The sequence below is a fragment of the Eubalaena glacialis genome, chromosome 2, assembly GCF_028564815.1.
Source record: "Eubalaena glacialis isolate mEubGla1 chromosome 2, mEubGla1.1.hap2.+ XY, whole genome shotgun sequence".
Taxonomy (NCBI): Eukaryota; Metazoa; Chordata; class Mammalia; order Artiodactyla; family Balaenidae; genus Eubalaena; species Eubalaena glacialis.
In genome coordinates this window covers 35,829,634-35,842,345 of record NC_083717.1, presented here as the reverse complement: position 1 = coordinate 35,842,345, position 12,712 = coordinate 35,829,634, and the positions used below count along the sequence as shown (strand labels likewise).

Genomic DNA, 12,712 nt, shown 5'->3' with positions numbered 1-12,712 from the left:
CCTGACACTGAGATCTTTCAAGTACAAGTGCAAATACAGATTTAAAACCTGTTTTTGTTTTTTTTTTATAAATGTATTTATTTATTTATTTTTGGCTGTGTTGGGTCTTCGTTTCTGTGCGAGGGCTTTCTCTAGTTGTGGCAAGCAGGGGCCACTCTTCATCGCGGTGCGCGGGCCTCTCACTGTCGCGGCCTCTCCCGTTGCAGAGCACAGGCTCCAGACGCGCAGGCTCAGTAGTTGTGGCTCACGGGCTCAGTTGCTCCGCGGCATGTGGGATCTTCCCAGACCAGGGCTCGAACCCGTGTGCCCTGCACTGGCAGGCAGATTCTTAACCACTGCGGCCACCAGGGAAGCCCTAAAACCTGTTTTTCTTTGGTTTCTTCACTTGAAAATTTTATTTCCCTGAAATATTCTGTTGGCTTTCTCTTTTTCCTTAGGTGTGCTATTTTCTTTTTTAAACATGTGCAAGTGGATTATCAGAAAAAGCCAGCACAATGGATATTTCCCTTAATTTGCATTTTTGGTTTTTCTTTGCATACAGTATTTCTTTTGTTCTGAATACAAATGATTTTTTTTGTTTTTTTTTTAACATCTCAGCTCGGTGCTTTGTGTCCACCTAGAGGGTTGGGATAGGGAGGGTGGGAGGGCGACGCAAGAGGGAGGAGATATGGGGATATATGTTTATGTATAGCTGATTCACTTTGTTATACAGTGAAACTAACACACCATTGTAAAGCCATTATACTCCAATAGAGATGTTAAAAAAAAAAAGATAAAAAAAAAAGATATGTTGTTTTTATTGACGTTTATAGAGAGAATTTGCCTTCATACAGATATGTCAGTTGGAAAGAGAAGGAATATTTTCATAGCCCTTTCAGGTAATTGTGGCTATTCTTTTTTAATGCTACACTAAAACTAGACAGGTGGTAGTTTCTTAAAGGTTAGCTGGAACGTGGAATCTAAAACCATATTAATGAGATTTTGGTACTCTGTTACAATGAAATCTATTGGTTTGTCTTGCTCTTTGAATGGATCTTTTAACTATACTAGATTTTATAACATCATACATTGGTCATTTGGAAAATACTGGCTGACTGAGTTATACGCATCTTCCAAATGTTGACACATTTCATTATACAGTACAAAAAAGACGTATATTCTTTAATATTACTACCCAGCTTTTCAGAAGAGTCTTTGAGTTTTCAAAAGCAGTCAAACTCACAATGAAGGTTACTGATTTTCCAAAATTCTAATTTTCCCTTGAAAGCTCGAATTTTATCATTGGCAACAAATACTGTCAGTTGTTTTCCTTGAATTGGCCAGCTCGTTTTTGTTCATTTAAAAAATTATCTTCCGAATAATCATGGTTTGTCTGTCAGTCATTCTTGCAAGTAAAGTGGTATGCCATGAAAAAGCAGCTAGTTCAGCTAGCAGTTCACACAATCACACCAACACACTTGGGCATGCAGCAGAAGTGCTTTGTATTTCCCGTTTTGTCGTACAGAATATTTAATAACTTACACTCAAGGGTCGAGTTATAGTAAAATTAATAAGTTCTACTGCTTCATTAAGGACATTCTTAAGGGAAACTGGCATTTTTGTTTTTACTGCAAGTGTGTGGTACCAAGAATACAGTGACTACTGGTACCCTTTGGTGCCATTGCCTTGGTTCCAGTTCAGGTACCAATAGTTTTACCCACCACTGCTTTTACTATGAGTGCAAATGTCAACACAGTGAAAAATGCAAATAATGGCTTTGTATTTACTATTATGAGAATCGTTTTGAGCTCACGGACCCCTGGCGTCCATGGACTACCCTTTGAGGACGGCTCAACAGTTTCACTTTAGAAATTATAAGGAAACAGAGGCTGAGAAGATTGATCAGTTGACTTGTGGCCATAAAGTACTACAGGGATGTAGTAGAGCACGGTCAGTTTAAGTCAATGTTTGTTGAATTGAGTTGATTTTAGATTGTTTGACTTGTTCAAATGGAATTAACATTCGTTTCTGAGGCTGAGACTCCTGGAAATCCTATTAAGGTTCTGACATCCCACTCAGATGTGTTTCTGCATACTCCGAGGATCAACCATTTGATACTGAAACAATCCTATATGGCTATTAAGAGTTTTTGTTTTTAATGTTTTAAGGGAATTTTTAAAAGATCTATTTTTATTTCCATTTTTTTCTCAAATTTACCTAATTAATTTTTTCAACTTATGTTTAAATTCCTTTACGCAACAAAGGTTCTCACCTTTAGCTATATTTTTCTGAATTTCACAAATCTTCTCAACTGAAGTAATTCTGAAATGGAATTATGTTTCTGAGAGCCTGTCTCCAATAAGAGGAAACAGCGTGGGCGTGGAGTATGTTTGGACGCCAGCTGAGTAAGAAATCTCAGCTAGGAAGGGAAGGCTGGGGGTGGATTCACTAGGATGATGTCTGTGGAAAGATCAGCCTTGTTGTTACTTCAAGTTAAGAATAAGGTTATGCAGCAAAGGCCAAGATCAGATTCATTAAAGAACTTTCAGCCCACAGACTGGTCTAGGCTGGATACTGGGTGGCACCACCTGGCAGGAAGGTTCACATGTGCTCGACTATTTCTAATCTCAGTGATTTCTCACTGTGCTGTAAAACTGAGGCCAAGAAAACAAAGGAATCATCTGAGAATTGCTAAGTCATACAAACGTACATATGAAATAATTTAAGAAAACATTTTAGTGTATAAACATTTGTCAAGTAGAGCTATTAGTTTGTTCTTAATCAACTATTCCTTAGTAGGGATTTGACAGTGCAAGTCTAGCCCTAGTAATAGCTAGGTCTGCCATATTCCTGTTTTTGTTCTGGGCAATTCAGCTGTTTTGGTTTCTGCCCACCCTTGATTATTTCATTTCTAGGTTGCAGGCGAGCTTGCATCTTCCTAGTACATTTATTCTCTACCATTATTCTGTTCTGTTGTAATCATTCATGCATTTAGTCACTGAATGTTTTTGAAAACTTGCTGTATACAAGGCACTGTGCTAAGCATAGAAAATGCACAGCTGTGAATAAGATTTGGTCCCTGCTCTTGACAAGATCACAGTCTGGTGGGAATAAAAAGATATTTTATAAATATCTTTTTAAATATATGAACCAGAGCAGAAGGAGCCCAGAGGGGGCAGAAGATAACTCTGGGAGTATTGGGGAAAGCTTTACCGGGGAAATTACATTGGCTCCAGGACTCAGTGGATAAGTCAGCGTTTGCCTGGAGCGGGGAAGGGCATTCCAAGTAAAGTGAACAACGTATGCAAAAGCTCGGGGTGATGACAGATCATGGAATGTCCTGGAACCTGTTAGAGGTTCATTATGGCTGGAGCATAGGATGAGCGAGCAACATGAAGTGACAGGAAATGAAGTGGCCCCGTTCAGTTCATGAAGAAACATGGTATTTAGTGGTCAGAACAGTCCATATTGCTAACATCTGTAAAGTGCGAAGGGGCAGGGAAAAAAATAGTATATGGACCACTGATCCAGACAACCTATTAGCAACTTCAAGTCATTAAGAAAAAATTAAAATAAAATTAAAGCAGAACAAGTACTCTTTCTCATCTCCTGAATAATTATGTCACCTGTGAGGATACACCTGCCCAACTCTGATTCTCCAAGTGGTATTTACATGCAGGTGTTTGTGAATATCAAGTGGTATTTACATGCGGGTATAATATTGGGAGGCCATAAGGAACTCACACAGTGTAGTCCTGATTCTTAACTGCATGGTCAAAATCCAATATAATGCAGCTTGAGCTTTGTTACCTCCACTGACTTTTTCATACCGTGATAGTGAGATAATAACCATTGCCAGGCAGCAGTAACTAAAGGTCCACTCACTTCCAGTGTGAAAATCTGAAATGGAAAGTCCACGTGTGCAGTTTGTTCGGAAGGAGCGGGGCAGAAAATGAGGGCTTAACATCCGGCGAATTAAGGTTTGCTCATTTGTCTTTTTTAAAACGTGGTAGATTAAGCATTGAGTCCATCCAGAAAAGTCTGTTCTCATGCAAAGTGAGATAGGATGATAGGATCTCCAAGCACAGTCCAGCTCTACCATTTCACTGAGTTTCAGCCGAGACGAAGGACTTTTCCACCCTCTAGTCTATATAGTTGTCCGCTTATAGGCAGGAAGCTTGACAACATCATCTTCTGGGATCCTTGCCAGCCCAAGGTCAATCATTTTGCTGTCTTCATTCTCCGTGAGTTGCTGTGGTTCTAGAACAGTTCGGTGTGTTACACGAGTGCATCCTCTTTCTGACTGTTCTACAGAGTCATTGTGGATGGAATGGGGAAAATACAGATACAGAAACCTACAAAGAAAGAACAAGGAATATATGGATGTTCTGTCGCTAATCATCTCGGTTCGGATGTGGAAAGTTCTTCTGTGCTGTATGCAGGTAATGCCTATTGTTGAAACCTGGAATGCCTGGGTTTTGTTTTGTTTTGAACATTAAACTCTGGAGCAGCAGTTTTCACACTTCATGCAGCAGAGTAACCGGGGGGTGGGGTTAAAACACAAATCTCTAGACCCCATTCCCAGAGGTTCCGACACAGCAGGCTTGGGATGGAGTCTGAGAATGTGCATATTTGACATGTCCCCAGGTTATGCCAGTGCTGCTGGCCTGAGGATCACACTTGGAAAACAGCTGCTCTAGAGTTTGCTTTCTAAGAATTGGGAATTAATGAGACAGGGTGTAATCGGCAGTGTTGATAGTATGGACTTTTCATTTTTAAAGCGCAACTAGCCAGCAAAAGAGCGTAAATATCCTTTAAAGGTTGATGTATACCTCGTAATGGCATACCCCCCAATCCTTAGAAACACTTTCAGGAAATTGTCATCGTAAATTAGTGTAAATTGTCCCAGGATGTAGACAAAGTCACTTTAATATTAAAGTGTGCTTTTTTTATGAAGGAACATTTTTAGGTGGCAGAGTTGTAAGCAATGCTTCCTTGTGTCAGGCTCATGTTCTGGGATTAAAACTAAAATAAGAAAGTTATCCTCCAACTCTCTGCTCTGTGGTTTCTGGTATCTATGGCTCAAATAAGCTAAGGTGAGGAGAAAGACAATATCAGGGATTGCAACCCAGCATTTAGACAACTAAGCATTGATGTAGCCAGTACATCACATCTCTAAATAGAGGAGGTTGGACCAGTTGATTTTAAAAGCTCCTTGAATGTGCAAGGCTTGATGCTAAGTCCCTCTCCTGGCTGCATTCCCAAGGTAGGGCCTTCAGGCCTTGATTTTCTGTGCCTTGATCCTCCTGGACTGTTCTCTCCTGTGAGCATCAGCTCTTTTCCAGAAAACCTCAGTTCCAGGGTTCTGGAATTGCTGGGAGGAATAGAAGTCTCTCTTGCAGCTCACAAATTGCCCCGTTCAGTCCATCCCAGAACAGCTCAGATTCATGGGAGAGCTGGTGCAAGGTCCTCAGGGGCCAGAGGACATCGGACAATGACAGCCCTTTCCCAGCCCAAGAGTTCCTATCTTTTCAATTCTCAGGATAGCATTTCAGTGCCCCAAGCACTCCAGGAGCAAATGGAACATTTTGTCACCCAAACATGGTCATTCCCAAGCTCTCTTCTCCAGAATACATGGTTACCAAACACCAAAATGTTGTTATTCTTTCATGTCCTATGCATTGGTGATAAAACAGTTTAAAGAAATACGATGTGGCCTCTCCCTCCAAGAGCTTACCTGCTAATGGGGTGGAGGAGGGAAACCAACCGTGGTGATAGTTCTGCAGTAGAGGAATGTGGCCTTCCCTGACCCCCACATGCTCCTGAGAGACACCTGGGCAACCAGCACCTTTCTCTACCTCAACAGCCATCACCCTGTAATGATAATGGTGTCTCCCACCAGTCTATGAGTTGCTTGAGGGCAAGAATGGTTTTTTCCCCAACTTCATATTCCCATTGTCCAGCCCAGGCACAAAGTATGTTTCCTGAGTGAGTTCATAAATGAATCTGGTAAAAGTACATGGTTCTTAAAATCCAGGAAAATAAAAGTCTGTGAATGAATTCCTGATTCTTTATGACCTCGTTTTTATTATTCATCTTTTCCATGCAAGTGTTACGCAGGTTTGTTTCAAATTTTCCTTCCAGGAAAAGAGTCAGGTGGTCCCAAGCCCTCGTGTGTTTTGGTCCTGCTTTAACTCATCCAAGGCTGCACTGCAGAGATGTTATTCCTGCCGTGCCATGTCTTGTTTGCATGAACTTCTGAATTCCTTCTTTTTCAAAGTATCAAAGAGGACTTTATCCTCAATTTTGGTTATAAAACCAAACTATCCTCACAGTCTGTATACGGTTGTTGCAACGCCTCTTTGTAGATACCTCTTTGAATGCATCCATCTGTCCATCCATCCCCTGAGCACCTCCAGGCTGTGGATGTGCAAGTCTCCATGGGGCACCACAAGGGATACGGAGAGAGCCAGGACCCCGCCCCTGCTCTCAAAGAACTCAGCAAATCTTACCAAATGCAGCACGGTTTACTCAGAGCAAAAGCCTGAACCTAACGTAGTTTCCTGCTCCCTTTGAATTAAGAGGCACCTGTCATCTTGTCTACTGGAAGAAATATCACCACACCGGAGCACAGCCATCTCTCCGTCGTGATTGGAGGCATCGTGGAAGCACCCCAGCGAGCAAACGTGACCATCCAATGTCCTGTAAAAGGTGAGCGTGGTCATTTCCAGTGGGAGAGCACAAGGCCAGCCCAGTGTGGCCGGGAGTCGCCAGCTGGCATTTTGGTAGCTCAGACAGCCCTACAAGCTTAAAAATCTGATTTTCCAGCACCCAACAGAGGCTCTATCTCTCAAGGGTGAGCTGACACCAGCTCATGAGACCAGTGTGTAAAACAGAATGCAGTTTAATCATTCTCATTGAGGACTATGAGGACATGTACAGGACCTGCCCTGTACACTGGCATGCTCGTATTGGCAAGACCAGAACACCCTGTCCCGGTGGGCAGATCTGCACAAAAGGCCAGCTTCTAGCAGGTGATTGCTTGGTGAGTATGGAGTCGGAGCAAGGAGGTTTGTTGGAAATCATTAGCTGTGTCCTCCAGCTGGACAAAGGCTGTGCTAGGCAAGGCCAGGTCGGAGAGTGGGAATGTCAGGGTCCCGTGGCCTAGACTGTCTGTCCTGGACTGTCCTTGGGTGAGCATCACCAGTCTGTGCCTCAGTGGCTCTTTCTGCTTTGTTTACAACAGCAGCTAAACCTTCTTTCTAACTGACTCATTCTTTCTTTAATAGAAATGCCATTTTCAGTCTGACGTTGTCTTAATCTAGGGCCATTCTGTCTCTTTAAGCCATGGATTCTTAAGTCTTACCCCGGGCCCATGCATGCCCCAACTGAGATTAGTATTATACGCTGTACACACATACATTTTATGGGGGCCAGGGGGCCTGTGTGAATAGCTTTGATCAGTTTCTCAGAGAGACTTATAAACTCCTCAAAATTAAGATCTACTATATTAGGGTAACCTTGCATGTGCCTGTCATTTACTGTACGTTGATTTAATTCTCTGGGCAACTGTATTTGCCTGGTTTCCTAGTTCTAACGGGGTACCTGTAGTTGCAGCCACTTAAGATGAATCTTGCCGAGGCCAGAGAGCCCAGGGTAACCGGAGGAGCCCTTACGGCTGGTCTCGGTACCAGAGTAAAGGTGCACGTAATGACAGGATCCTAGGACACAGCCATCCAGCTCTAAGGCTCTCCCTCCCTGTCATTGTCAGTTAGTTAACTTGCCATGTTTCCAGAGCTGCACCTTTGGCTTCACAAGCAGTGGAAAGTTGCTAACGCCCAAGGTATTATTTTTCACCCCTTGGAAGTCCCTGCAGTGTTTGGCCTACGCAGACTTTTGAAAAATCCCTCCAGCCTCCCAGCTGAGTCCACCCACAAATATGTGCGTTTTCTGGCAAAACACACCTACCATCACAGAACGGGCGGCGTTCTCTGGCTGCAGCAAGGAGAGAAGCAGAACGGAGCTCTGTAGTTGCCAAGCCACAAATGTCTAGAGTTTCTACGGCTCTACACCTGCAGAGGATTCTGCAAAACAGATCTGACTTCTATTAAGAGAAACCTCAGCTTTTAACATTATTTCTAAATTTCCTACTTCCCCACAATAGTTTACAATTAGGCTTTTGGGGGGACGAGCCATTGAAAGGACTGTGGTGTACTGTTTGCTGTCGTAAGTCAGGGACTGGATTCAGTGGAAACTGTTTTCGTGAGTGAAGCCTCCAGCTAAGACCATTAAGCTTGTCTTGGTTTATTCTCTGGCCAGGCCCAGTCAGCGTGTGTGCCGTCTCTGACCACTCCTTGACTCTTGCAGTCCCGTGGACCCTGTGCTGTGCCCCCTCGGGCCCGCGATGCAGCTCGGTGTTGGCAGTCTTCCTCTGCCTCTTCCCTCCCCCCCCCCAACCCCCCCCTTTCAGCTCTTACTAGGAATGGGCCCATTTGGTCTTGCTTTACCTGGCAGTCATCCCCTATGGCCTGCACCCCAGGAACTCATCAGGAGGTCTTTCCTTTTCAAAATAAACACCTCATTTTGAGTTATGTGCCATTTTAAATAAGCCTGCAGTGAACTTACTGTGTTTTCTTATGGGCAGATGTCATAGCTAACTTTGCTTTTTATGGAGATTCATCTTTTTAAGTGAAGATGATGTAATGATGAAGTTGATGAAGTGTCGGAAGACTTGGATTTTACAGACAGATCCGTCACTAGCTAGTATATGACCATAGGTGAGTCCCGTGTCCGTCCTACTTTCATCTCTAAAATAGGAAATACACTATATTAGTGGAAGAAGGGACCTGGGTTATCATCTAACTCAGCCCCATTTGATAGAGGAGGGCATTATAACATTTACAAACTTGAATACTGCTTTCCAAAATTACATTTTCATATTGCAAACTGAGATTAGATTATTACTGTCAGTCAGTGGAATGTATCAATTTTTCTCGTATTTTTCAGTTACCCTTAAAATATTTTCTACTAATCAGAGTGAGCTTATCTATTCATACCTTTTAGACAGATTCATAGTTCTTTGTTATACCCAAATATGTTTTATTTGACACATGTGGTATAGATATCAATAGTGATTGTCCCTAGTTACTCTTATATGATATTTCTAATCATGATATTAAGTAATAGAACCTGAGAATCTGCATTTCTAAGGGTTAAAAGTTCTAAGTTATTTGCGAGAGTTATTTGTCTTATTCTTTAAAAAAAAAAAGTTTCTTCTAAAAATGAGAGCGGTGGGGAGTTTAAACTGTACCCTCTCTGCCACCTTCTGGTAAGAAAGGAAAGCTTGTCTGAGGAAAATGACCAGTAAATATCAAGAGCTGCATATTTTATTTTTGCGTGTGTTAATGCTTAGTAAGAACATTATTTATCCTATAATTTCGTGTTAGGTGTGTGTTGGGTTGCTTGTTTTTCTTATTCCTTAAGCTCATTAGAGGTGCAGCTGATCTGAGTCTCTGCTCTAAAGTGTTCTTGTGTGTTGGGCTCCTCTTTAGTCTCCAAGAAACTCTTTTGGCCCACAGGTTGGAATGGAGTTAAGCTAGGAAGATGCTTTGGAAGTTTGGCAGTTTCCCTAAAAGTTAAACATATGACCCAACAATTCCACTCCTAGTTATATACCCAAGACAAATGAAAACATATGTTCACACAAGAACTTGTACCCAAATGCTCATAGCAACTTTATTTTTAACAGCCAAAAGGTGGAAACAACTTAAATATCCATCAGCTAATGAATGGATAAAGAAAATGTAGTATATCCATACAATGGGATTTTATTTGGTCATAAAAAGGAATGAAATATTGATACATGCTAAAACATGGATGAATCTTTAAAAATGATGGTAAGTGAAAGAAGCCAGACACAAAAGATCACACAGTGTATGATTACATTTCCATGAAATGTCTAGAGTAGGCACATCCATAGAGACCGATTAAAGGCTGCCAGTGGCTAAGAGGAGAGGAAAATGCAAGAGAATGGAGAGTAATGACTAATAGGCACGGGTGTCTTTTTGCAGTGATGAAAATGTTCTGGAATTAGATAGTACTGATGGCTGCACAATTTTATGAATACACTAAAAAAAAAAAACATCGAATTATATACTTTGAGAGGGTGAATTTTATAGTATTTAAATTATATCTCATTAAAATCATAATCATAATCCTCACAATATATTAGCATGTAAAGTTAAAACTTACGGCACAATCATATATTTTATCTCTGAGTGTATGACTGTATGGCAAAAATATACAAACATTCATGGGAAGGACATATACCAATGTCAGGATTGTTGGTACTCCTGGGAGAGAAAAGAAGAAAGCAAAGTTTAGGGACAGAACTTTAGCTGTAGGTGTAATGCTCTATTGCTTAAACAAGAACTAAAGCAAATAAGGCAAATTGCTTTCTCGAAAGTCTAAACTTACTAGCGATATAGATTTAAGCCCTACACCTCTGTCATTTCTGAGTTCCCCATTGATAGGAGAGGATGGGGGAATAAGTAGGTAGAAGATACAAAATTGAGTGCACACAGTGTGTGTACAAGCAGATGGTGGGAAGCAAGGGTCTAACCAGGTAGCAGCAGGGTGCTTGCTGCTCCATGAGATGAATAGAGAGAAGGTAAGCCATTCATACCTAAGAGATGCTGGTCAGTTTCAGAAGAAACGTATTACATAAATTTAAAAGTATCTTCTTAATCCAGAGAATTTTTTAAGCTTACGACGCTGTGAAATATACCTAGAGTTTTGTTGATGTCTAACTGAATTATTAGCTTTCTTTACTGGCTTTAATGATTTCCCTTACAGGGGAGGACTTTGAGAAAATGTTTGTGGTGCAGCAAGTTTATATGCTTAAATTCCTGAACACAGCCTCATGTGTCTGACAATTATTTTCCTCCGACAACTACTGGTTGACATTATGCAGTGTGGAACTCAGTCGCAGTGATTTAACATCTTTAAGTCACAAATCCCTTTGACCACCCCCCACCCACCGCAAAAAACTCTCTCTCCAGAAAAATACATTTACCCACAACATTTTCCATATAACTTTCAGAATACTTAAAGAGAAAACCTGAGGATAATCTGCTTCCTCTTGTTTTATGAACCGAACATTTTAGTGCTTTTGACCATATTCTAAATTAAAGCTAATTTATTTTGCTTCATCTCTAGTTTTTGAAATGTATCCCCTCTTCTGTACTATGTTTATCTCTTATTTACACCATATACAATCCTTGAAATAGCTAATATGTTTTAAAGTATGTTTAAAACCTCTTCTGCCACTCAAAAAGCCTATCCCCCTCCCTTGTTTTTCCTACTTCTGCCTATGATACAGAAATTTTCCCACCATTCTCCTCTCTGAACCCTATATTCAATCAAACAATCAATCACAGATGGTTGGAAATTCCATCCATCTTTCCATCCATTTAGCAAGCATTCACTAAGCATCTACTAAGCCCAGTCTAGTTTCTTAGTGTACAGAGATGAATAAGATCTTGTTTTTGCAGATATATAGACACGGAAACTATGATATAGCAAATGCAAAAGTATAAGTGTTTATGAAGACACACGGAAGAGAGAAGAGTTAAGGCTCCCAAAGGATCGGAGAAGGTTGACAGAAGAGATGACACTATAACCAGGCCACTTGGAACAAAAAGGAAGGCCATTTTTGTTGAAACAGCATATATGCAAAAGCACAGAAACATGAGAGCTCCTGGCTTATTTGCAAAACCATAAGCAGATCCACGTGACTTAAAGCAGAGGGTGTGAGGGAGAGTGGGAAGAGGTGGGTTTGGAAGTATACATTGGGACCAGATTGTGAAGGGCTTTTAATGTCACGCTAAAACCCTTGGACTTCCTTTTTTTTTTTTTTTTAAACATCTTTATTGAAGTATAATTGCTTTACAATGGTGTGTTAGCTTCTGCTTTATAACAAAGTGAATCAGTTATACATATACATATGTTCCCATATCTCATCCCTCTTGCATCTCCCTCCCTCCCACCCTCCCTATCCCACCCCTCTAGGTGGTCACAAAGCACCGAGCTGATCTCCCTGTGCTATGCGGCTGCTTCCCACTAGCTATCTATTTCACATTTGGTAGTGTGCATATGTCCATGACACTCTCTCACCCTGTCACATCTCACCCCTCCCCCTCCCCATATCCTCAAGTCCATTCTCTAGTAGGTCTGTGTCTTTATTCCCATCTTGCCACTAGGTTCTTCATGACCTTTTTTTTTAATTTTTTTTTTCCTTAGATTCCATATATATGTGTTAGCATACTGTATTTCTTTTTCTCTTTCTGACTTACTTCACTCTGTATGACAGACTCTAACTCCATCCACCTCATTACAAATACCTCCATTTCATTTCTTTTTATGGCTGAGTAATATTCCATTGTATATATGTGCCACATCTTCTTTATCCATTCATCCGATGATGGACACCTAGGTTGCTTCCATGTCCTGGCTATTGTAAACAGAGCTGCAATGAATATTTTGGTACATGACTCTTTCTGAATTATGGTTTTCTCAGGGTATATGCCCAGTAGTGGGATTGCTGGGTCGTATGGTAGTTCTATTTTTAGTTTTTTAAGGAACCTCCATACTGTTCTCCATAGTGGCTGTATCAATTTACATTCCCACCAACAGTGCAAGAGTGTTCCCTTTTCTCCACACCCTCTCCAGCATT

At 41.2% G+C, this 12,712-nt stretch overlaps 1 protein-coding gene across 1 annotated transcript in view; it reads left to right on the top strand.

Moving 5' to 3' along the window:
- The window catches only part of ADAMTSL3 (ADAMTS like 3), a 374,428-nt gene that overhangs the window by 306,533 nt on the left and 55,183 nt on the right, over positions 1 to 12,712 (top strand). The window contains exons 22-23 of the mRNA XM_061179848.1: positions 4,294 to 4,421; positions 6,562 to 6,690. Coding sequence (XP_061035831.1) covers positions 4,294 to 4,421; positions 6,562 to 6,690 — 257 coding nt within the window. The remainder of the gene's footprint in view (positions 1 to 4,293; positions 4,422 to 6,561; positions 6,691 to 12,712) is intronic.